The sequence below is a fragment of the Gossypium hirsutum genome, chromosome D05 (genome assembly GCF_007990345.1).
Source record: "Gossypium hirsutum isolate 1008001.06 chromosome D05, Gossypium_hirsutum_v2.1, whole genome shotgun sequence".
NCBI lineage: Eukaryota > Viridiplantae > Streptophyta > Magnoliopsida > Malvales > Malvaceae > Gossypium > Gossypium hirsutum.
Window position 1 is genome coordinate 18,795,826 of NC_053441.1, and position 25,545 is coordinate 18,821,370.

Consider the following 25,545-nt stretch of genomic DNA (forward strand, 5'->3'; position numbering starts at 1 on the left):
CCTTGCTCACATTCGGTCTAAGCGTGATGAAAATCGACCGGTGATCCATTTTCAATCTATGAAGGTTCCTAACAAAACAATCAGGTGCAATAGAATCCCAATCTAAATTAAAAATAGCCCTATCCAGTATCTGAGACAAGTTCCCTCGACTCCATGTAAATTGTACTCCACTAGCTCCCAAATCTCACAATCCATTTCTTAATAAAAACTCGTGGAACCATCTGCATCCAATTCTTGAAACAGGTGCACCACCCACTCTTTCAGAGCTATCAATAATCAAATCAAAATCCTCAACTAGGATCCAAGGACCAACTATTATTCCATCAAAGAATCCAACAACTTCCAAAGCTTCCTTCTCACTATTGAATGAGGACTAGCATAAACAGTTGAACAAATAAAACTATCAGGAACTCGCTTACAATAATAATAATTAAATAATAATTAAATAATTAATTAGTATTTACATAAAACACATACACATATAAAGTTGGAATATATAGTTTTAATATATGGGTGTGTGAGATCTCTAATAATTAATTAGTATTTACATAAAACAATTAGTAAAATAATGATTAAATAATTAATTCATTTTTATAGAAATCTATTGACGAATCGTTTATTAGTTAAATTTTGTTTTTTAGATTAAGTAGGAAAAAGTATTTCTAATTAATATTTTTATTTATAATTAATACTCAAATTTAATTATCTAAATTAGTTAATGAAAATATTTAATTTCGAAATATGAGTTCAAAATCATTTATCAAACAACGAAAAAAAGTAGAAAGATAAATTAAGTGACAATAATCCAACATAAATACTTTCATAACTTGTGTCATTTGTAAAATACTATAAAAGATAAAGTCTCTTTAAAACAAATAATTTTTTTTTCTTTTATAAAATTAAATCACAGGAGTAATTAAATATTATCAATTAAATTAATAAATTGCTAACTCACATAAAAAAAAATTGGCCTCCTTCTCTTTAGCAGCCTCCTCCACACCTTCAACATGACATAAACAAGTATTTCAACTCCATTTTTGATTTAGCCATTTATTTATGGTTGCCTAACAATAATAATTGTTGTAATAATTGAAAACAACTATCAAAATATGTACACCATACTCAAACTCCTCATCTTTGTTATTAGTGCTTGTAAAATGTTCAAAAATAATAACAAAAGATGTTTGCAAAAGGTTTTTTCTCTCCCAAATTAAGGCTACTTTGCAACGTGGATTTCAACGACCTTCGTTTAAAGTTTCCTAGCTGTAGTTTTGCTTTGGGTTGGAGCAAGCAAACTTAAAAAAATAATGCCAATCATTACTTCATTCACTTCGGGATAAACAAATTCTAAGAAAGCATTCGTCTTTATTTTTATTATAAAAAAAGAAAGATCATGTATATATGCATTATGCTGAATAAAGCTAAATGTCTCAGATTGTGGACAGGAGGTTCACCATGCCTGGGCGAGGACTACACAAAGCTACCAAGGGCTCAGCTTTCGGCATGGTGAGCCCCGTGCCTTCCCTCATATCGGTTTCCTCCTCGCCAATCCTATTCCACTCAAATGACTGAATCAAGGAACCAATTACCAATCCTACCACTTTCCTGCCTAGATTAGCCCCAGGGCAAGCCCGCCTTCCCACACCAAAAGGAAGTAGTTTACACCCTCCACCTTCTTCCCCACCTTCAAATCTCTCTGGCATAAATCTTGTGGCCTCCTCCCAAAGCTTAGGGTCCCTTTGGATGGTCCACGCATTAACAAATAACATTGTTCCTTGTGGTACACTATATCCACAAACCACGCAATCTTCTGATGATTCATGTGGTAATAGCAATGGTGCTGGTGGAAATAACCTCATAGTTTCTGAAATTATGGATTGTAGATAATTCAACTTTGGCAGGTCTGTTTCATCTAAAAACTTGTCTTGTCCCACTTCAGCAGTTATTTCAGTCCAAGCTTTATGCATGGCTTCAGGATGATTAAGAAGAAGCGAAATTGCCCATTCCATGCTCACATATGAAGTTTCTGTTCCAGCACCTAGCACTGCCTACAAACATGTTTTACAGATCTAGGAACTTAGGAATTGGAAAGGTCTAAAGGGATATGAATATCAAATACTTAAATATATATTTCAGAGAAATATCCATATTTAATCCTAAGAATTATCTAAGGTGATTTAGCCTCTTTACTATAATTTTTTTAGCTCCTCTATTTTTCCAAATTTGTATATTCGGATAATTTTTTATATTAATTTTATCGAATAATTTTACATGACTTGATGCATACACTTTCACATTTCTTATAATCAAATAAATTATTTTCATATTATACTATTTTTTTCATTTTTAAATAAGAAAACAATCCATATAAATAGTGTAGTCATGCCACCAAGATATGACACAGTCAAATTATTTTACAGAATTAATAAAAAAAAAGTCGACATCAAAATTGAAAAAATACATTTTAAAGAAATACAATAAAAACTATAAAATATTTATAAAAAAAAAGACATCATTATTTAAACACTTTACTTTTAAAACTTTAAAAATTATATTTATAAAAAATTAAATTATATTTTATATTTAATTTTAAAAGATATATACCGACATTTAATTTTTTTTAGTACAACACTTAAATTTACTAAAAACCCTACCACACAGACTTTTTATAAAATTTGACCTTGGAGGTTTCTTTTCAAAAGTTGAATAATGAATCTTTACTCTTAAAAAAAAACAGCTTACAAACAGATGTCATCACTATTCACATGGTGTGGATTATCTTGTGCTGCAAATTTTGGAAAACAAAAGTAATTTGTTAAAATAGAATTTTTTTTTTCTGACAATTAATTAATTTTTTAAAAAAAATTATCAACTTAACTATGGATGACGCATGAAGGGGAGACTTTGAGCATGTTGACCTGCAAAACCAAAAACATAAAAAAAAGTCCCATACTTCAAGATTCATGGATCTTACCAATATAGTTCCTTTTATGGTTTCATCAGTATAGAATTCCGGTTCAGTTTGTTGCAAGGATAACATGACATCGATCAAAGTTGTTTTTGTGGCTTTGTTGCTTGCATCAGATGAACCCGAAGACGGATGGGTTGAGTCTGCCCTCATCTCTCTATGCTCTTCAAGAAGGAACTCTAAGAATTTGTCAAGTTTCTTCATGGTTCTCTTCATCTTCCTCTCTACACCTTGGAAATCAACCCACTGAAGCACAGGAAAAAAGTCGTTCAAATTTGTGCTTCCATGGAGCTCCGTGGCCTCTTTCATGATGTCTCGAAACTCCATGGCTTTTTTATCCACTACATCTTTACCGTAATATCGCTTTCCGGCAATCATCCTTAGAATAATATTGAAAACAAGGTCCATAAGCTTTGATGAAAGTTCCACCTTTGCCGGTTTCCTGGTGGAGGCCAGGAATAGTTCCTTTAGCAATAACTGCACTTCCTGTTGCCGGATGCTGGCAAACATGGCGAGCCGGCTTGTGGAGAAGAGCTCCACGGTAGTGAGACGCTTAAGGTTACGCCAATAATCACCATAGGGTGCTAATCCTATGGTAGAATAGTTATAATTGAGGTGTTTGCCAGCAAGCATCTGAGGGCGATTTGCAAAGATGATATCATTTTTTGTAAAGCACTCTTCGGCTGCTGATGCTGAGGAGACTATAAGGACTTTACGAGTTCCGAACTGAAGGAGGAGAATGGGGCCATATTTTTGTGAAAATTGATGAAGAGTTCGATGAAATGGTTCTTTTAGAAGATGGAGATGGCCTATGATTGGCAAAGCTGGAGGGCTAGGCGGTAAATTTCCTGAAGTTGGACGTTTTTGTATGATGGATTTGAAAACTAATGCAAAGAGGAAAATGGAGATGCAGAGTATGATGTTGGACAAAGTTGTTACTTCCATATTTTCTAATGCTGGGGGGCAACTCTCTCTCCTAAATATCAAATTAATCTTCCAGCTTATACATATACTGATGTCAAGTGTACAGATCAGAATGGAATATATTTATTTATACACGTAACAAACAGCACTTATTGTATAGTTGTATGTATCACACTATTACCACCAAACTATTTAAGGCTAGGCTATTCCCTGTGGCACTCAAACTTCCAATATGAGAGAGGAGTTTAATCAAATCAGGCCGTGGAGAACACAGAGCCTCCAATGGCGTAGCCTTGGACAAAGCTGGTCCAGTACCTGGGGTCATATCCACTTTGGCCGACTCTACCTTTTCCCATTCAAACCATTGTATAGCTGCACAAGTGCCAATAAAACCAACCGCAAGTGTCATGGGTTGCGCATGGGAGCCCGCAACCATGACACATCTGTGTGAACCATTAAGAAGGCAGGAGGTCATTTGGCCCAATCAGACCGGCCCGTTGCTTGAAGAGATTGAAGGCCCATCTACAAGTTAGACAAATATAATATATTATTTTATAAGATTACATATCTTAGATAAGATATGTAATCTTAGAAGATATGATTTTATATTCTTAAAGGTTTGGTGGTAGGTGGCCTTTAATCATAGCCGTTGATGTACTTAATTTTGCACCGTTAGATTTGGGGAGGCTCAACTATAAATAAGAGACCTCTTTCCTCATTGTAAATCACTTGAGTTTTGAGTAAGAAGAATCCTTGAGAGCATTCACTCAAACTTTTCTCTCTTGTGTTCTTATTTTCCTTGGCTTGTTCTTGTCCCATTTTTCCTTCATCTTGTTGGCTTTGAGTTGCTTTCGCTTGAGTTGTGTTTTTGGGAGGAATTCTGTTGAATCCTTCTTTTGTGGAAGTTAGGCTGACTTAGGCGTTTTGGAGTAAGAAACTGCCTAAGGCCGCACGGATTCTGAGGCAAGAATCTTAAGTTCGTGACACAAGCCCATGGTAGCGCCAGGACAGGCTCTCCTCCCAAGTCCAAATGGAAGAAATTTCGATCCTTCTTTCTCTTCCGAACTTCCCTCAAACATTTCAGGCTTGAATTCGGTTGGGTCTTCCCATATACTAGGATCCCTGTGGATGGCCCAGGCATTAACCATCAGCAGTGCACTATGAATGTTTGTATTTCTGGTTTATTGTTTTTAACGACGATTATGAAATTAACTTTGTAAAATGATGTGAATGTAAATCTGAATTGTTTTGACTAACATAATGTCACACTTTTAATTAAAATCAATAAAATATTGAGTTTCATCTGATATTCTTTTTTAATGTTTAAATATTAAATTATTTCAAATTACGTCATTTTTAATTCAAGATTTTACATTAAAAATATATTTTATCAAATTCTAGACCAACTTTCTTTCAATTTTTTTTTTGAAAAATGCATATGTTTATTTCATTTTTAATACAAATTTTTACAATAAACCATATATTTTATCAAATCCTAAAACCTTTTCCAACTTTTAAATATTAATTTTTTTTGTTTCTTTATTTCAACTAATAAATATTTCATATGTATTTTTAATTAAAACTTTAATATCTTTTGTTTCATGTGTTCTTTTAGCTACAAAGGGTTTTTGTTTTCATGTAATTGATATTAAATCAACAAGTAATTAGAGAGAGTGAAAATGAATTTCGTCCCTAAATCAAGTTCGAATTCACTATTAAAAGGGTTTTATTTGAATATCACTCCCAACTTGGACAAGATCAATTTTACACTATAAACGAATGAAAACACGTGATTACATCAAAGAAAATGTAATTTTTAATACAAAATTTTATATTAAAAATATATATTTTATCAAGTTCCAAACCAACATATCTAACCCTCTCTTTAATTCTTGAATTACAAAATCCTAGAAAGGCTTATCTAACTCTCTCTATATGTTTGTTAATTGGTTGCATACTCATATATATACCCAATTTTATATTATTTCTTATAAGCTCACAATTAATTAGTATACAACAAGTTTCAATATATTCGATCAAAATCACACTCATAATTTTGGAAAAAAAATAATATTGATATATTAATCGTGATACATATTTTACTTTTTTATATTAATATGTGTTAGAGATTTAAATTATGCACTATAAAATTAATTTTAAAAATTAACTATTCAATTCCCAATTGATTTTACTAAAATATTTATTAACAATTCAAAATATCTTGGTACTTTAAAATATTTACAATTTGATTCTATTTCGATCTCAAGTTAGCAAAAAAACTATTGTAAGCTCGTATAAGATCCATAAATTATTTCATATCATATTATACATATGTGTTACTCGTATTTGAATGTCTAATAGTATGTAATTGAATATGATTGATTGTAGTTGTTTGGCAACGAATGTGGCATCTTGTAGCTCGGACCCGACGATTGGATCGGGTATCGTGGTGTTACAACTAAATTGTAAAAGTTCAATCGCTATAGAGTTTTAATTAGGAAAAGGCTTGAAAACCTATATAGCAATTAACCAAATGGGCAAATTTGGTCATTTAACCATTTCTAATCACATGATGATGTTCCCACTTAGACTAATTAAGAAAAAAAATAAACATGATTAAATGTAAATTAACTTAATTAAAGTAGATTAAATAAATCTTAATTAATGTATATGTATTAAAGTTCGTGGAAAGATGAAACCAAACTAGCATCTTTATCAAGCCTCACCGTCCACTTGAAGGAAAACAAAAACCACCATTGTTGAGCTTAAAAGCATTCAACCATTACAAATTAACAATGTAAATTAAGCTAGTTTTATGTCAATTTTATAGAATTATGATCATGGGAGCTTGATTTACCTTGTCCATGTATCAATTTGATTAATTGTTGAAATTTTGATAAGTTTTTGTTGTTGAGAATTGGATGAATTAGGTGTGAAATTAATAGAAACTAAGCTTAGATTATGAAAAAGACTAAATTGTAAAGCTTAATTGTTAGCTTTGTATATTAGGGACCAAATTGAATAAAATAAAAATACAATATGAAATAGTGATAAGAATAGAAATTATAATGTCCTTAATGAATAAACATGAAATCATATTTTAATTTAAAGCTCTATACTGAAATTATGTTTGTCTCAGGTTTAGGGACTAAATTGAATAAATTACAAAATATGTTTAGCTTTATATTTGAATGTGATTTGATGGACTTTGATATTGTGACATTGCTCAATTATTATTCGTAGCTAAAGAAAACACTGAGCCATCGAGAGGGAAAGGAAAAACGAGAGTCAACGACGAGTGGCGCGAACTTTTAGATTGTATTTCTATGATTCGAGATCAAATCAGATATTGCATATTCATGATATTTTGCATACTATGGTATTGAGATGAGTTAATAATCATTGTTTGACTTGAATTATTATGATTGGGATTGAATATCGAAATAGTGGACTGAATTGAATGAAATAGAAAGTAACATGATTTAATTGAAATGTGATATGTGGTTTGAAAATGAATTGAAACATGTTATAAAATGTGATGAAACTGTGAAATGATGATGATTTGAAAATGTTGGAATATGAATTGAATCGTATAATGAAATTAGAAAATTGGTTACCCTATTAGTTGTTCTGATAGAGTTAGATATAGTTGGCATGCCATAAGGTCAGGCTATTGATTTAAAACCATCATTGCCGGGCAACTCGGTGTGGTAGAATGTACATGTTGAGTCATCGTTTCTAGGCAACCCAGGATGGTTGTACATGTTTAGAGTCATTGTTGTCGGGCCACTCGGGGTGACAAATCTGTACATCCGTTCTGAATCTGTGTATGGCTAATAGAGTTATATAAACACAATTTGGATTCATGGTAAATTGAAATGAAATGTGATTGATTCGGTACAATTGCACACATATGAAATGCGATATTCGACATCATGTGCAAGATCATGCGAAATGAGTTAAAAATGAGCCCTAGGGTGTGTTCGTACAAGTTGATGATTGTGTTTGAATAAGTATACGCTTATGGAGGATAATGTGAAATGAATGACAGATGAAATGACAAGTATATGCATATATGGCGTAGTTTAATTATATGATTTGATCGTTAGGTTTATGTTATTAGTTGATATGTTACAAAAGAGAGAAATGATACCTTAATGTTGAATAGTTTGACTGATATGTTTAGGTACTTATGTAATAAATTGAAGTGCAAAATGGATATGTGCAAGCTATGTGGTAATAAAAGTTTTTGGCATAAGTATGTATGTGATTTGGCTATATTGACTTGAATCATGGAATACCACTAAGCTTTATCTCATACGCAAGTAAATTCTGAAGTTCCTAAGCGTAATCCAGCATCCAACCAGAGATCTTTGACTTAACAATGTTTGTATAGTTCCGTTTTGTTATGTACCTAGGTTGAGTTAATTTTAGCATAATATGTGGTCATGTTTATTTGTGAAGTTAGAATTGGTATTTTGGAAATGGTCACAAGATTTGAAATGCATAAATTAGTTGATATGTTTATGATCTATTTGAATATGTATATATATGTCAAATGCTTAAATGGTTGCACTATGAAAATTAGCTTATAAGTTGTATGGTATTGATGAAATGGTTGCATTGTATTAGTACATTTGTGAATAAGGTACTATTGTATAGAATTGAACTTTTGAAACATATGTATTTTGTTGGAAACATACATTAGAAATGTTGAATTGTTATTTAGGTAAGTGTAAGTTGGTGCCATTTTAGACTATTTGCAAACAGACGGTCACGTCACAATGTTAGACCCTTATCGTCGTGATGAGACCTAGTTAGTATATTGCATTGTGATGAGGAACCCCCGAAGTCGTGATGTCAACCCTAGATTTTGAAATCTTTACGATTTGGTCCTAATCTAACCTCGAGTTAGCAATAGAGTTTTCATAAGCCCGTGTAAGACTCAAAAATGATTGCATATCATATCATATGCATGTATTACTTGTATTTAAATGTATAATGGTATAAATTGAATATATTTGATCATATTTGCTCCAACAATGAATATGGTATCCTATAGCTCAGACCTGACAATCGGGTCCGGTATGGGGTGTTACATTTAGCGTCGTCATGACGTGACCAAGTTAGTGAGTTACGTCATGGTGAGGAATCCCTGAAGTTAAAATGTCAACTTGAGATTTTGAAAACTTTACAGTTTGATCCTAATTCGACCTCAGGTTAGCATTAGAGCTTTCATAAGCTCGTGTATGACCCGAAAATGATTATATATCGTATCATATGCTTATATTACTTGTATTTGAATGTTTAATGTTATAAAATTGAATATAATTTATCATAGTTGCTCCGGTAACAAATGTGACATCTTGTGACTCAAACACGATGATCGAGTCAGATATCGAGGTATTACATTTAGAGAAATTATTCTTAGATACCACCAAAACCGTCTGAACCTAAAAGTAAACAATAGGAAAATCAACTATGGAGGGTAACATAAAGTAAACGACAATTTTGGTGTTGGAAAGTGGCAATTAGCCGACGGAAGCAACACACACTCAAATAATTGTTAGACCAAGTTTTCTTCATTCTATCAAAAAAAAAGTTTTATTCATTACTTACTAGTAATATATTTCATTTACACATATGGTGTGGTGAAGTCCACAAAATTCAACAAAGATTTTGGAAATGCAAAACCCCACCATTGCTTGCAGTTCATATAAGGATAAAGCAGAGTTCCCCCATAAGAAACCCACCATCGTTGACAAAATGCACCAAAAAACAATTCACGTGTTCCATATTCTAACTAATCCATCACAAAGTCACAAGCATTAACATAAACACTATTGATCAAAATAAGCTTCAACGGTTGTGAAGTAGAGCTAAAGCGTTTGGAACTTCCCTCTTGCTTGAATAGAATACATCAAAGGAATGCCTAAAACGTTGGTGGTGCTGCTGCTTGACCTTCACAGGTTGCTTGTGTTTATCATGTGGTGGATTATGACCCTTCATGCCAACAACGATTGGCTCTTCCTTCTGATACCCTAAGACTGACACGAACACAGAGAGTACCAACATTCTCATCATTAGTGTAACACCCCTAACCCGTAATCGTCGTCGGAATAGGGTTACGAAGCATTACTAGAGTTTACATATCAGATCTATCAAAAAATTTAAAACATTTAATTCATATCATCAATCACAGCAAAACCAATCAATAGCATATATATTATCCCTTATACGAGCCCTCGAGACCCTAAAAACATATTAGAAACAAATCAGGACTAAATATAAAACATATAGAAATTTCAGGGAAAAGATGAAAATTTACAAACTACAGGGGTCATACGGCCGTGTGGCCAGGCCATGTGACTCACACGGCCAAGAGACACACCCGTGTCTTAGGCCGTGTAGGCATTCGAAATAAGGACACACGGCCGTGTCCCACCCCATGTTCGTGCCCATGTAACTCATCGACTTGGGTCACATGGTCAAACCACACGCTCATGTGCCAGGCCGTGTACCATTCAAATAACCTCACATGCTCATGTGCCAGGCTGTGTGCTAGGTCGTGTAAAACTTGACTTGCAACCCTTTGAAAACTACAAAGGACACACGGTCGTGTTACCCGGCCGTGTGTCACACACGGCTGAGACGCACGCCCATGTCTTTGCCCATGTGGACGAAAATAGGTTATTTTACAAGCCATAATTCTCACCCTTTTCAACATGTACCGATAATCCCTTTTGCACATATACCTAAGCCCTTAAAAAGCACCAAAACCATGCATAATCAAGTCAAATACATATGGCATAATAACATCCAATCAATATGCCCAAAGGCACCTCAAATGACAACATTAAAACATGTATAACCATGTATTCAATTTGACCAAAATAATTGATTAACTTCTAACTAAGTTTGCATCATTACACAACATGTAAATCACTTGCCAAAACATACCATTTGGTACCAACTGTACCACATAATTATTAGTATCAAAATACATATATGCTTATTATGGCAAAATACCAATTCACAAGTTATATGTCATATCTAATATGCACATTTTGATTTTTATTTAATTTAATTTAATAATCAAATTACATTTTTACTTTTATCTAACTTTAAAAATTACACTAATGTCAAGCCATGCACATCCACTATCACCTTTAATAGATCTATTTACTATATAAGGACTTCCACATTAAAGTTCTATAGCTATTTAATACATTTAGCTTATAGAACACAATTTTTACACTTTACGCGATTTAATCTTTTTTACTTAATTAACTATTGAAACGATAAAATTTTCTAACAAAAAATTTAATATCATCTTAATTACACTTTGTAAATATTTATAAAAATATTTACGGCTCGATTTATAGAAACGAGATCTCGATACCTCATTTTCTAAAACTACTTGAACTTAATAAATCATTTATACAACAAAAATCACTATATCAAAAACCTTTTTAAAATCACAATTAACTCGTAAATATTAAATATAATATTTACAAATTTACTTGTCGAATTTGGTGGCCCTAAAACTACTGTTTTCGACGCCACTGAAAAACAGGTTGTTACAAAAGACTGTTGAAAGTGCTGCATGTTGTATTTGCCTTGAGTGAAATATATCCTGGTTTCTTTTTTCTTCTTCTTAGCGTGGGAGAAAAAAAGAGAGAAAAAGAGATTTAAGATCTTACAGCATATGATCGATCAAAGAAAGAAAATGGGATGTCCAATGATGACGAGGATTGGAGTGAAAACTGAAAAGGCAGTAAGCAGAGAAAGCAAAGTGGGGTTTGTTAGGAAAATTCAGAAAAAAGAGATGGTAGTTTTGTGTGAGACGTATACCCTGCAAACATGGGACGCATCTCGCGAAGAAGAACACTTTTGTTTTTTTGTGTACAGTAGAATATGCTTTTGCGTGCTTTCCTAGAATCTTTTTTCTTCCTATTATGGAATTCAGTCCCTAAAATAGGGGGGAGTTCCACCTCCAATTTATGGAATTTGATAACTGATAGTTCTTTGGTATACAAATCTTGGCTCTTATGATTTTACCCTGTGTGTGGAGCCATGCCATTCTTCCATATGGATAGGATAGAACCTTTTCCTTACACATGCAAAAGCACGTTTCATGTCCAGGCAAATGCCAAAAGTAATTTTTTTAAATAAATAAAAAATTTAGAATACATATCCGAAATAGTGTAGCTTATAGTTTAGAATAGTGTAAAAACAAACTGTTGAATCGCGATGAGACCAGCAGAGGAACTTGCGCGACAAACTTTTGACAAGGTAGCGGGGAGAGTCAGAATTTACGATATCCACTCAACCGACTACTGTATGGAAAATGAAGTACCCCATATCGCTGAGTAAAGGCGGTTTTGTTTTCTTATATACTCGAATTTGGCGAAAAGGTGATATTGAATCCAATTTATTAAATTGAATAATAAGTAGAGATTAAGGTCAAATTTAGTGAAGAAAAGAAATAGTCTTGCTTAAAAAAAGTAGGTTTGTCTCTAAAAGTATTTTTGAAAGGAAAATTGTGCTAAAACAAGCTGCTTTTGGCTGAAATTTTTAGTTTTTCCTCCAATAACATAGTACTTTTTCTTTTTTTCTTTTTGGTGTTTTATTACAAATATGTTAAAATTATTAATTAAAAATAAAAAATATTTTTTAAAATACTAATTACAAATATTTAATGGTTATATTTAAATATTTAAAATATAATTTATTTATTCTAATTAAATTTTGTAAATAATTAATATTTATTGCTTAAAAATATTTAAAATTTATATTTTATATATTAAAAAATTAACAAGTTATAATAATTTTTTTTATATTTTTACTAAAATATAATAATATTAAATAATTTAAATATTATTTAAATATATATTTGTTACTTGATAATAACATGTCTAAAATAGACATTTTATTTCTCAAAAGTATTTTTTGAGAGTAATGCTAAACACTCAAATTTTAAACTAAACTTTTCAAAAACACTTCTTAAAAACACATTTCTACGTCACTTTTCAAAAACAATTTTCAAAAACATTCTCAAACTAACCTTTAATAACACTTACCTTCCTTTAAAGCTACAACTCAGCTCAAGTTCAAACTCTAGGTGTAGTCTGAAGTCTTCTAGGCTAAAAGCTTATTGGCCTATCCCTTCAAAATTTAATTCTCTTTTTAATAAAATAAAATAACCAACGAATAATTAAGGGAAACCATCCAACGTAACTCATAATTGGGCCCGACTGTTCAACTTAGATGAACCATGTCCATACGGGCATTTGGGCCAGTACAATTATGCATTCGTTGAAAAGTAGGAATATCAATACTAATACGTCTGCTTACGTTTTTGACTGGAAATTCTAAGTATTAACGTTGAGCGGGGGAAATGTAAAGCTAAAATTTCACCCAACACAAGGCCTTGTTTCATTAGCCCAGCAGCCCCCATTATTCAGATTTGCGCCATACAAAAATAAAAGCATTTGTAGCCTAGTTATGTGTTGTTGAACTATGACAGAAAAGGCTGAATTCCGGTCCTGCTTTTAGGCTTCAAAATCGAGTGGTTCATTGAGGGGAGAGAGTTTCAGGAAGTGATGGATGATGCATTAGGGAACCATCCCATCAGTCTTTTGATGAATTAAGTTGGGTGTTTGGTACTTTGGCGCATTCCATTTTGAGAGAAACACCACATGCAATTATGTCAGACCCTTTCACCCACTAACTTATTGCTTTTTTGTTTAGGATAAGGTGCCGATGGGGACGACAGCCCCTCCGCTTCAACGTCATTACCCTGACTCATCAATCCACTAATCTTCCCTTTCCATCACTACCAAGCTTCATCTTCAAGAGTCGGCAACAACTTACCACCTAATCAGGGATTGCCATCACACACACTTTAACCTGTTAGTTCAGATATAATTCCCTGTCTCAGTGCAACAAAACAGCAAGATTCTTTGTACCTACGAAGCTGCCAACTTCATTTCAGGATTTTTTTTTCTTATGGGTTCCTCGGTCGATGGAGGAACACAGCTGGGGAGAGTATATGTAGCGGGGAAGCTAAACATGAAAATTATCATCAATTCTTCTATTTTCATCCTCGTACCATTTTATACTTATTTTGTATCAAAACTTTCTAAATTTCAAGCATCATATATTTAATTTACATGTAAGATAAATTCAAGTTAGGTCACCCTCTATCCAAGTCATATGTCATATAGGATGCCACACTGTTAATGAAGTTGTGGTCAATGCACTTGCCTATATAAATATCCAACTTAAAAGTTAAAACGACTCTTTGCCATATGGAAAACAACTACGTATTCCATTGGCATTACCCTCCAGTTCACCCATGAGTTGAGGGAACGTCGAATTAATGTTTCTTTATGGAACGACAAAGAACGTGGAAATCTATATAGGACCAGCCCCCACCTGAGATGTTGCAACTATCAAACCTCGTGAAAAGGAGACCAAACAGTGTTCACTCATTTCATGGCATTTGGTGTATGGTTTTACAGCAAGTTGACATGTATGAACTACTTTTGGTACTTAAATCAGCTGGAGAACATATAAACCTCGACGATAAGTATATATAGTACGGTGTTTTAAGCATCAATATCTATCAATCTGTAACCTTGCTGCAGAAAATCAAACCAAAATGAGAGCTTGGTACTTAATTGGCGCCTTGAGTGTACTCATCCAAGCACTGTTTTCACCAAAGAACATTGTTGCTGGACAATGTCTTCGTCATATAATGCTACCATCAGAAAGCACTATCAATAGAGAGTGCTGTTGTGAGGGAGCATCATGGCCAGATATTATTGGTACTACTAGAAAGCACTGTCAATATCACCAGGGAATGCCGCTGTCGTGAAACGCTGTTATGTCCAATCAAATTATACCTGTACGACACATTAATAGCCAAAAGCAAGCATCTGGTCAACAAAAAGTTATGGATTGACTGTTGATAGGCTAGTTTAGCTAGTGTGAACAGCTGATAACTCGCTGAATGAACTTTTGCTTTTAAACATAACCTGGCATTGGAATCTTTTGACAAGAGTAACACATATATCATGGCAGGCAATTCGTATAATTTTTGAAGATTATGATATGACTGTGTCGAAATTGTTGTTGCACCACACTGATTCTTGAATTGCTAGGAATCCAAGTGCGATGAAATGATATAAACAGAAAAGGTTTTCCTGGGGAAAAAAAGGTGACAAGACATGAACAGTGCCTCAAGAGTACTCGAAATAAATGGATCCATTCACTGAGAAACGTGATAAAGTTGGGAAACATCTCTGTTGCCACTTCTTTTTCCTTTACATATCTGCTTACATATTGTAGGGCGTTCCTCGATGATCCTATAGTTTCGTTAATCTTAAAAAGCTTTTAAGACCTTCCAGGTTTCAACTCGAGGAGTGGCAGAAATGAAAAGCAATCATCAAATGGATGAAAGACAGGATGAAGGCGTCGACGGAGACAATTCAACAGAGTGGCTTAACTTGAGTCTCGGCAGGCACGGAGATATTGTTGCACCAAAGAGTGGTTTCCAATCAAAATATGTTCCCAACAAGGTCTTCTCTTGCAACTTCTGCAGGAGGAAGTTCTGCAGTTCACAAGCACTCGGTGGCCACCAGAACGCCCACAAACGGGAGAGGGGAGTAGTTAGACGGTATCAGTCGGAGAGACTGATAGCAAGGGTGGGTTTGCCTGTAAATAGGCCAATGTCCCGATCACTTGGTGTTCATCCCCATTCACTTGTGCGCCAACTGAACACAGCTTGGAGACCTGTGGTTGCAAGATTCAATGACTCCAACAAAGAGATTGTGGGGGCACGGACTGGATCCATTGACAGAGATACAAGTTTGAACTGGCCAGGAAGTTATCATGTGGACTCGCAATCCTTGAAATCACCAGAAGAGCTGCTAAAAATCGACTTGGACCTCCGGTTATAATCTCCTTCCATAAATTTAATGAAATGTTCTGTAATGCCTATTTCATGAGGTTTCTAGTGCACTTTTAACAATCAAAAACTTTATGTTTCGATCACTTCCAAAGCACATATATGTTCATTTTATCGATATTGCACGGATGAACAAAATTCCAAAGCACAGATCACTTCTTGCAAAAGAAAGTTTTGCGTTAATAGCAGTATAACTGGCTTGGTAAGAAGCATAATTCTGACTTCAGAGCATGAACGCCCTACTCCAATATCCAACCCAAGAAGCATAACCTTTCTTATGTGCGAACCGGTTGAAAACGATAGATTATCACTTCAGAACAGCTATCCATAAAAGAACTTGCAATTTTTTTCCCTAACCCTATGCCAGGAGATCCATGGGGGGGATGGAATTGAGAAATATAAAATTGATTGGCTTGACATTTATCAAACAGAAAGCAAAGGGATAACAATTTAAGATCCAAGTTTGGTTATATAGAAACAACCCAAATCCAAAATGAAGTTTCCGTACAACAATAACAATCACAAGTCTTTAACATCTCAACAAATTGTTATACCAGAACTAGATCTGATAACTTATCAATTAGATGAAAACCGGACATATAGTTAATTTTAGAGAAAGGGTAAATGTATATTTATTGCTTCCAGAGAATGACATCCATTTATCAACAAAACAGTTTCACATAATTCAGTTAACCACAAAGCTTGGAGATTGACTCTTCAACTTTTCAAAAGCAGTAGAAGCCAAAAGAAATACTTACAATCTGTCAATCAACATGTTTCAATATTGATTTCTATGAATCATTAACATACTAAAGTCCTGCTCATGTGATAAAACGTTTGCCAAGTTAGTATCACTACCAACAATCGCTTACATCATAGATGCCACACCCATAAGGAGTTCTTCAACCAATAAAAAATTAGCAAGCTCAAGTGCCAGTCCCTTTTAAGTTCAAATATTCTTTTCACCCACATCCAGGCCTTCTATAGAAGTTACACATCAGAAATAGCATATGTCAAACTCTAACAGCTTTGAACATCTTCAACATATGAAACATCAACTTCTTGAACATCTTCAAAATAAGAAGCTGGAATCTCCGGAGAAGCAGGCATGGTTGCCACACATTTGAACTGCTCCCAAAGAAATCAACGTTATTTCAATAAGACTACCACATGACAAGATAAATGATTATTGTATCAATGCATAGTATTTAGTGTACATACCTTATGCTGCTTGTATTTTTCTCTAACTGCTTGAAGTGCACCTCCTCTTCTACTCAAATATAAGTCATGTATGATAAGGACACATTCTTTTAGATCAGAGGCTTTGTAGCCCGAGTACTCTTGCACAGCAGAGCTCTGCAAGACATAAATGGTAAGTAAAAATTCACCACCTATGGACAAATCAACACCTAAAATGGCATGAAAGAAGAAACTCTTACCCAAGGATGCATCTTAGGTTGAATTATGAATCTAGCAAGGAATATAACAGAAGCAGCAACCATTGATGGTAAAAACTTTACACAGCCATAGTCCAACAAACTCAACTCTGCAAGGTAACATCCAAGGCATTCTAGCTGCAAGCTGGAATCCTGAGGAAGATCAAAAGAAATTATACAGTCAATAACAGATATTAACAACTTTGACTTAACAAATGCAAAAAAATAAAAACAAAGACATTTTTCTTACTTTGTAATCCTCTTGTGCAACCCTGGTAAATCTCCTGAAAAACATCAGAGAAAACAAAAATCAGAAGCAAAGCATTAAGTTTCTGGTGATTGGCATTACTTGATATGTATTGTCAACATAAATCCACATCCTAAAACATTCTTACCTCAGAAATGTTTTAACAGTAGGATTGCCCAATTCAAACTTCAAGGACTTGAGTATATCAGCCTCCATTTTCACCATCTTCAAATTGAGGCAATAACTTTCAGGCAATGAATCATGCAATGTACTATACATACGGAAAGTGAAAAGGGTAAATGTAGTCAAGTATAAAGAAGGAAAAAAAAATACCTCATCTTTCCTGTATGTATTATCTGTTATATAGCAAAAATCTTCCACATTTGGAGGGTTGATTTCTTCGTACTTTCTACTTGAAAAAATCACGGAAAAAGAGCAAAAAGTGAGTACAACATATCCCACAATTTCAAATAAAGAAAAAACACCAATTACCAAAGAAGTCAAAAGCTTACGAGGCAATCAGCATTGAAGATACACCCAACAACTGAAGCCTTTGCCTGTTGAGAGCATTTAAAGACAGGTATCTATCGATGTAGGAAACTGTTATATATAAAGTATCCGAAACAAGCTTGTATTCATCTGCAACTTCCACCAACCAATCCACCAAAATCCCTCTCATATTTGTACTTACATCCTTCTGTACCTTCTCGATATAATCAGGTAAAGGTCTTCTCTTCGGATCCGCCTAATATTAATTGCATCACCCAAAAAAAGTCCTTTAGTGAACTGATCGGAGAAGCTTAAATGTAACAGACTGACTACCAATATATCCCTAACCTATTGCCAACGTTAACATCTTATTCAAACTCAAATTTCCTATTTTAGTTACTATGGTCAGAGTAAAGCAATATCCCAGATCAAAGCCCGTGAAGTTTTAAATAATGGCTAAGGGCAAACAGATTTTTTTTTTTTCAATCTAAAAAGGTTTGTTGCTTAAGACACTATAAATTTGGGATACCTTAAGAAGACCATGTTTAAAAAATAGTGAATGAGAGAGGAAAAATACCTCCATTTGGCGAAGATATTCATAGATATCAGATACGTAATACCCACACATTTGTGGGTCAACAGATTTAGCATCGATATCCACCGGTTTATCAACTGAAACCTCATCTGTTTTCACCTCCAAATTCGGCTTTGCGACTTCCGTCTTTGATTTCAGCTTCCCTTTAGCTTGCTTCTTTTTGTTTTCCTTCCCCTGAACTTTATTCGCAGAGACAGCAACATTGGACAAGTTGGAAAGGTCCCCCAAGACAACCCTTTTCTTGTTCATGACTCTCCCTTCGATCAATCCCGCCGACTCGGCAGCTCGCTTCCTGGCCGCGGCCCTTGTCACTCTCACACAGTTCTCCTGATCCGCCATTGCCTCTCTCACTCTTCAGCCAACCAGTTGCAGTTGCAGAGAGAAAGAAAGAAAGAGGACGTGGGGAAGACTTGGAAACGAAGAGAGGAGAGAGATGGGGTTGAAGTGAGGGAAAGAGGGAGGGGAATAAAAGGAGTAAAAATGAGAAGCGGCATTTGGGATTTTGTTTTCAAAACTTGGGGGGGGTTGGCGGCATTTGGTAATAAAACCCACCGCTCAGTTTTAAGTTTTTTTGAGTTTGGGGATTTGTTTTTTGCGGGCTTTCTCTATGTTTTATTTTTTAAATGATTTTCCTTTTTTGGGTTCTGAAATTTGAAAACAAAGGAGGAGAGGTTTGGAGGCGGGGGATTTGGTAATCGTACCACCGCGGGTGTTTTACTTTCAAGTTTCCAGTTGTTCTTAATTTCTCTTAGAAGGCCTAAAGTATAAAGCCCAACCCGATTCAATGCACTTCAAAGGCTGGCCTGTAAGTTTTATAATTGGTTTACATTTTATTTTTGAAGAAGTTTTAATGCCATGGTATAAGTCTTATAAATTTAACATTTTTTTAACAAACTCAAATATCATTCATTAAACGCTTCAAGCAAATAACAGATCAAAACCCATGCACCCACTTTTATATGCTCCACTCTCTTCCGAGTAACAGTTAAATCAACATGACTAATAGATGATAAAACCTTTAACGGAACCGAGTTAGCAATACAGACGCCCTCGCTACGCAATGAGCCATCTTATTAGCTTCCTGTTTTATCCAACTAAAAGACAAGTTGGTAAATTTGGATTAAAGAAACAGATAATCCTAGACCGACAAGTTGGTAAATTCAAATCCTATTTTGAACTATGTAGGGAATTAACTGAGTCGAATCTGTGCTTAGAAATTGTAAGACTTCTAGCCTTCGACTTGTACACTGCCAAATCAAAATTAACCCGGGTCTGATTTTCACGAACACAGTGCCCTAACTTTTCAAAACCTACATCCAAAAGAGAATCTCTCTTCAACGAAACGGTCATACATTTTTTCCTCCTATGACCAAGTTGCCTTCGCTCCAAACGAGTTGACTTCGACTCTGTAACGGACGAGGGACGTTCGATTTCACCGGTCACTGTAGAACCTTCCAGAATATAAAGACTGCCAGTTCTTTTACCTTTTAACAAAACGAGAGCTCCACGAGATACTTTAATGTTGCTTGACTCGATGTTGATTCTGCATCCTTTAAGTCTAAAATACTCAAGGAGATGAGATTCTTTCGTAAATCTGGTACATACCTGACATCTGAGAATGTCCTAATCGTCCCATCGTGTATCCTAATTTTAACAATACCAATACCAATTACCTTACTAGATGAATCGTTTCCCATGCACACAACTCCACCTTCAACTGAACGGTATGTGGAGAACCATTCTCTATTGGGACACATGTGGAAAGAACATCCCGAATCTAGGATCCACTCGGACATGAACTTGGAGTTATCGCTCGTAGACACTAACAAGAAATCATCACAGCTTTCATCGATCAAATTAGCACCAGCTACATCTTCCTCGTTACTCTCAGCAGCTCTTTTATTTCGCAGTTTATAACAATCTGCTTTGACGTGACCTAACTTTTTACAATAGCGACATCTTTTGTCTCGTTTCTTTGATGCCATCAAAACGGAAGCTTGCCTATCTACCTTGCTATCCAAATAAAGCTCATTGTCGAGTTTGGCTCTACTCAACAAATGACCCTTCACATCTTCGAACGAAAGTTTGTCTCTGCCATAAATCAGGTTCTCCTTGAAAGACTTGTATGAAGGGGGTAAAGAGTACAATAATAGCATAGCTTGATCTTCATCATCAATATGAACCTCAACGTTCTTTAAATCATTTAAAAGAGTAATGAATTGACTGATGTGATCTCTAAGAAGCTCACCTTCGTTCATGCGAAACGTAAATAGACGTTGTTTCAACACTAAACGATTAGCCAGAGACTTAGTCGCATAAAGAGTTTCTAACCTTTTCCACAAGGCGGATGAGGTATTCTCCATCAATACCTCCTGCAATACCGTATTCGCGAGGCACAACTAGATTGCAAACAATGTATTTTCATCTAGCTCTTCCCATTCTGTTTTATTTAGATTCTCAGGCTTTTTCCCGGTAACAACCTTTTTCAAACCGGATTGAACTAGAATTGCCATCATCTGAACTTGCCACAAATTGAAATGTCTCACTATCGAACTTCTCAATTTCAAACATTGTTGCTGCCATATCTGAATTAGCTGATCTATGAAAATTGAACTAGCTCTGATACCACTTGTTAAGGATCGACCCGATTAAGCAACAAGTAACAAAAATAGCGGAATAATTTGAGAAATTGAACACACAAATTTAACATGGAAAAACCCCTCCAAAGAGGATAAAAAACCACGGGCAAATATAATTTTACTATAATGGCAAAAGAACAAATAGTACAAAAGATGGAGATAAAACTAAACCCCAAATCCCGAAAACAAAGAACCCTCAAAATGTAAACACAAAATTCTCTAAATGTGTTATGAGTTCTAATCTCTAAATGAGATTTTTTTTCCTAAGGTTGTAAAAGAGCCTATTTATAGGCTAAATTCATATGTCAAATAATAATAAAATAATCTATAAACTAATTAATGTTTGATTGAAACAAATAAACATAGTTTAACTAGAAGATTATTTCTCAAATTTGACTGAAAATAGGAGTCATACTTAACATACCACAACAAAACTTGACTATCTTGCCTCCTGAAAAAAGGTTGTATTTACGTTACATTTAAGCTTACCAGCTATCGGGCGACTTCAACTGGCTGTCGTTTTAGCATCCAATGTCGTGGTACGTAAGTACTGTTGAAAACATTCTATGCAACTTCTCATTGCTATAAGAATTTATGCGTCACTCAAACAATATCGTCAACCATCAAGTTAGTACCCTTTCATATCAACAAATTATGATGGATCCACATGCTCCAACAAATGGTTAAATAACAACGTACATAAGACAAACTCGTCGAATTGATCAGAATCTGTAACACCTGTTATGTCAACAACTCCGACTACCCTCCATTCACCTTATAGTAGATTGATTAAGCTGTAGAACACGAAAAAAGGACATGATTCGAAGTCTCCATATTCCCACAACCAAAACAACTATCGCTCACATTAAAATGCTTTTCAACAAGTCTCATTTTGGTTGGGACATAGTTCATCCTACATCGCCATATAAAATTATTTACTTTGACGGAATTTGTCCATTCCATAACCTTAACCAAGGTCCATTCTCCCTAACAAGAGATAAATTAGTGTACATATCAAGAGCTAACTGGTACCTCGACTTAATCAAATAACAACCATTAATAATCTACTGCCAAATTAATCAATCCAATCTTCAGACAATACCCATCGACTTGAGGGAAGATCAATTCTATAAAGGAATGGTTGATCATATATTGTAAAACCTTTTGAAATGTGTTTAATGGAATTTTCAGTGATATTTCCACAAAATAAGTCAACAATAAGATATATTTTCATTTTTAAATATTATCATATCTATAACTCACTAAATTAAAGTAACAAAATTGGCATAGATAGAATTGATCCCTTTGCTCTCTATTTTTTTAACAAAAATTAGTAAAGAGCATGGAAATTACATAATAACCAGCCTAGATGCTAAACAATTAATGTTATCATGCAAAACATTAAGAACACAGCAGAAATATAGATCCCCAAAACCTGTTGCGGCAAAGGTTGCCAAAACTGTCAGCCACCCTATTACTTTCCCCATACATATGCACTATCTCAAGTCGACCTCCCAGTTTTTTCGTAACAGATCCCAAACATCTCTATAAATTTTAATATAATATTTCAATATAAAGAAGAATATATAATAATTTAAAAAAATTAACAATTGAGTCTTGATACAAACATTATTGTCATATCGATGTGATAAGATATGGGTTCGAGTGCGCGGAAGTAAATTATCTTCCCATTTATGGATTACAAAGGAGTTGTGAATAATTCAAAACATTATATCAAAAAGAACAGATACAATCAAAACCTATAATAATATTATTTTAAAAAATTAAAAATTGTATGATAAATTCTCATGTATACATTTATGATTGAGAAAGATAATAAAATATAATGTCTATTGCTAAAAAACATTATTGTATTGTATATAAAGTACAACATAACAATGATCCATTTCTTTGTTATTTTTTGTTTCATTTCCATGTATAAAATATCAAAATCTGCAATCTAATTCTAGATTTTATATATTACCCCATATCCTTCAATATGGAGAATTGTCCGGGGCCCTAAGTTTGTAAGAGAAGTAGGACAATTAAGCTTCAAAAGCCCAACCATGAACTAGTTTGTTTGGTCCCCAAATACTACCTTTTGGATAGAGTTGAGTCCAAGGGGACAGGTTGACATCAATAACTTGTCCAAATTCAGGACGTTGTACATTATTGTGGTTCTCTAAACCTCTTGCGAGGCTTAACTGCTCCTCAACATTTATTTCTTCTTCATTCAGGAGATCAGTGGACTGTGGTGGTAAGATTTCAGCTACAGCTGGTGCCTCATCTCTGCAAAATATGAAATTAAAGCTGTTTAAAAAAAAATTCTCTTTTCAAGCGAAGAAAAAAAATATTTCAGTAAAGCCTGTACATAATTGATGCACATCCTGGAGGAAGAAGACCATTTGAATCCAAAAAGTTCAAGAAATGATTGGAGATACTGCTGGAACTTGTTGTAACAAAGCCATTTACATCTCCAGCCTCTGGTGGAAGTTTTCCCTAGAAATATATTGAATCTTAGAAATATTACTTCTAATATATAAAATCTGTATATGAAAAGAGCATTTTACTCATTAAAATACCTTTGTAGTTGGCGGAGGACCAGGAGAAGTAAATTTTTCCTCTAAAACTTGCTGTTTGGGTACCACAATTTCATTAACTTCGGCATATATTTATATACCATGTAGAGGCAGCTAAAGTTAAATGCTATATATGCAGTTCTATACCTTGTGTAAGCGCACTTGTTTCAGTGTTTCCTCCAGGATCTGCTCGTGGTAGTCGGCCTGAATCAACGTTGTGATTTCGGAAGCATCGCCTTCAAATATTCTGAAACAAGTTTTCTTGTTTAGCTAATTTCAGTGGGGAAAAAAAACCAACAAAAAGAGCATCATGTGATGAGGGTCTTGATTAATGTAGGTTCTATGGACTAAATTAATGCTAGTACGAGAGTTTAAGTAACCTTAATCGTTTCTCCATATTGGCAATCCGAGACTTGCAGTTTATAATCTCTTGCTGAAACTCCTAAAATTTAAGTCAAAGGATGTGATTACCTAAGAAATCAAACAATTTATTAGCATCCTATTATAATGTTCTCTCCGCCAATTACCTCAAGTTGGGGATTGATGCACTCCGGGCTGCTTCACAAGCAAAGACAAAAAAATATATAAAGGGAAACTATAATCAAGTTAGAAGAAACAAAAAGGAGAAATCAGAGGACTTGATTTGGCGAAATTAAGAATCCGAAACCTGGTTGGTTGGGAGGTTTGATCGGCTTCATCCCTTAGCTTACCAAGTGCCTTTATTGGGAACTGCAAATATGTTAAAACACAAAATTGCGTCTTAATTTAAAAGCCATGAAAAGTAACAGGCACTGATATATGTTTTTTTTTTGGGGGGGGGGTGTCGTCTATACCTCCTTATTACGCAGCCTTCATGTATGGTCGCATTGTAGCAAGCCAACACACACCAACATCAATCATGGCGATATTAACACCGCATAAATCTCTCACTAGGGGCAAAAAAAGAAAACAGAAAATATCTAAACTGAGGTTTCTCTTACCTTCCTCGCTCATGCTCTGGGAGATTGACATACCGTCCTAGAATCTCCTCAATGCTTCAGTACAACAAAACCAAAGCTGATATAACAGGATTTTCCTTAATTATAAGAAAGCTATTCAATTTATGTTCCTATTCTCTGATCATCTTAATTAATATACGTGTGTGTATAATCAGGATGCGACAACTTAACAATTACGATATATAATATATGCAGTGATAAAATTAAGAAATGAAAAAAGTAGTAGGTTGTAGCAGACCTTTTATTACCAGAGAAGAGACTAAGTCTTCCAGATGGGGAAAACATGATAAGAGCGACATCAACATCACAGAGAACAGAAAGTTCATAAGCTTTCTTGATAAGCCCATTTCTCCGTTTTGAGAAAGTGACTTGCCTGTTTGTTGTATTCTCAATCCTCTTGATCTGGAGCTTTACTCTACCCATCACTTAGTTATTCCCCCCTTCCCGGGTCTGGCTTTTACTTCCTTTTCTTTTTCGAACAAATCTGCACCGTTTGAGGAGGATATGGTTAAGTAGAAAAATGGTGTATTTGAAAAAGGACAAAAAACACCATCACTTAAATATATATACTGAAGTGCTTTGGGATTTACATTAATAGTAGTTAGCCTCTTGGCGGCCAATAACTGAAGGAGCAGAAGAGGTTTGAAAAGGATAGATGAGATGAGATGAGGGAAATAATCAATGGATTTTGTCACT

The 25,545-nt window shown here is 34.5% G+C and overlaps 4 protein-coding genes and 1 long non-coding RNA gene across 8 annotated transcripts; 1 reads left to right on the forward strand and 4 right to left on the reverse strand.

The window, feature by feature from the left end:
• Positions 1-1,345: 1,345 nt before the first annotated feature.
• LOC107905612 (cytochrome P450 81Q32) lies at positions 1,346-4,155 on the reverse strand. Its single transcript, XM_016832306.2, has 2 exons — positions 2,975-4,155; positions 1,346-2,048 (listed from the first exon to the last, which is right to left on the reverse strand). The coding sequence occupies exons 1-2, from the start codon at positions 3,911-3,913 to the stop codon at positions 1,431-1,433; spliced, it is 1,557 nt and encodes a 518-aa protein (XP_016687795.1). The 5' UTR covers positions 3,914-4,155; the 3' UTR covers positions 1,346-1,430.
• Positions 4,156-9,515: 5,360 nt separating this feature from the next.
• LOC107905614 (uncharacterized) lies at positions 9,516-11,901 on the reverse strand. The gene is made up of 3 exons (XR_001686563.2): positions 11,747-11,901; positions 11,596-11,658; positions 9,516-9,939 (listed from the first exon to the last, which is right to left on the reverse strand). It is a non-coding gene; the product is annotated as an uncharacterized lncRNA (long non-coding RNA).
• A 3,429-nt stretch (positions 11,902-15,330) lies between these two features.
• LOC107905613 (zinc finger protein 7) lies at positions 15,331-15,858 on the forward strand. The gene has a single exon (XM_016832307.2). It carries the CDS (start codon positions 15,331-15,333, stop codon positions 15,856-15,858), a length of 528 nt encoding a protein of 175 aa, XP_016687796.1.
• Positions 15,859-16,473: 615 nt separating this feature from the next.
• On the reverse strand, positions 16,474-19,268 carry LOC107905616 (putative cyclin-A3-1). 2 transcript variants are annotated; one of them, XM_041094163.1, is made up of 8 exons: positions 18,616-19,268; positions 18,062-18,294; positions 17,883-17,961; positions 17,698-17,774; positions 17,553-17,586; positions 17,306-17,455; positions 17,088-17,222; positions 16,474-16,994 (listed from the first exon to the last, which is right to left on the reverse strand). In XM_041094163.1, the coding sequence occupies exons 1-8, from the start codon at positions 18,970-18,972 to the stop codon at positions 16,887-16,889; spliced, it is 1,173 nt and encodes a 390-aa protein (XP_040950097.1). In that variant the 5' UTR covers positions 18,973-19,268; the 3' UTR covers positions 16,474-16,886. The 2 variants fall into 2 exon arrangements, with proteins under 2 accessions (XP_040950097.1, XP_016687797.1); XM_016832308.2 differs by having other exon boundaries at positions 17,883-17,958; positions 18,616-19,250.
• Positions 19,269-23,125: 3,857 nt separating this feature from the next.
• Positions 23,126-25,385, reverse strand: LOC107905617 (agamous-like MADS-box protein AGL104). 3 transcript variants are annotated; one of them, XM_016832311.2, is made up of 10 exons: positions 25,088-25,385; positions 24,832-24,885; positions 24,685-24,700; positions 24,519-24,580; positions 24,379-24,409; positions 24,232-24,293; positions 23,999-24,098; positions 23,855-23,905; positions 23,648-23,771; positions 23,126-23,561 (listed from the first exon to the last, which is right to left on the reverse strand). In XM_016832311.2, exons 1-10 carry the CDS (start codon positions 25,270-25,272, stop codon positions 23,542-23,544), a joined length of 705 nt encoding a protein of 234 aa, XP_016687800.1. In that variant the 5' UTR covers positions 25,273-25,385; the 3' UTR covers positions 23,126-23,541. The 3 variants fall into 3 exon arrangements, with proteins under 3 accessions (XP_016687800.1, XP_016687798.1, XP_016687799.1); XM_016832309.2 differs by having other exon boundaries at positions 23,644-23,771; positions 25,088-25,379; XM_016832310.2 differs by having other exon boundaries at positions 23,644-23,771; positions 24,379-24,406; positions 25,088-25,378.
• Positions 25,386-25,545: the final 160 nt, after the last annotated feature.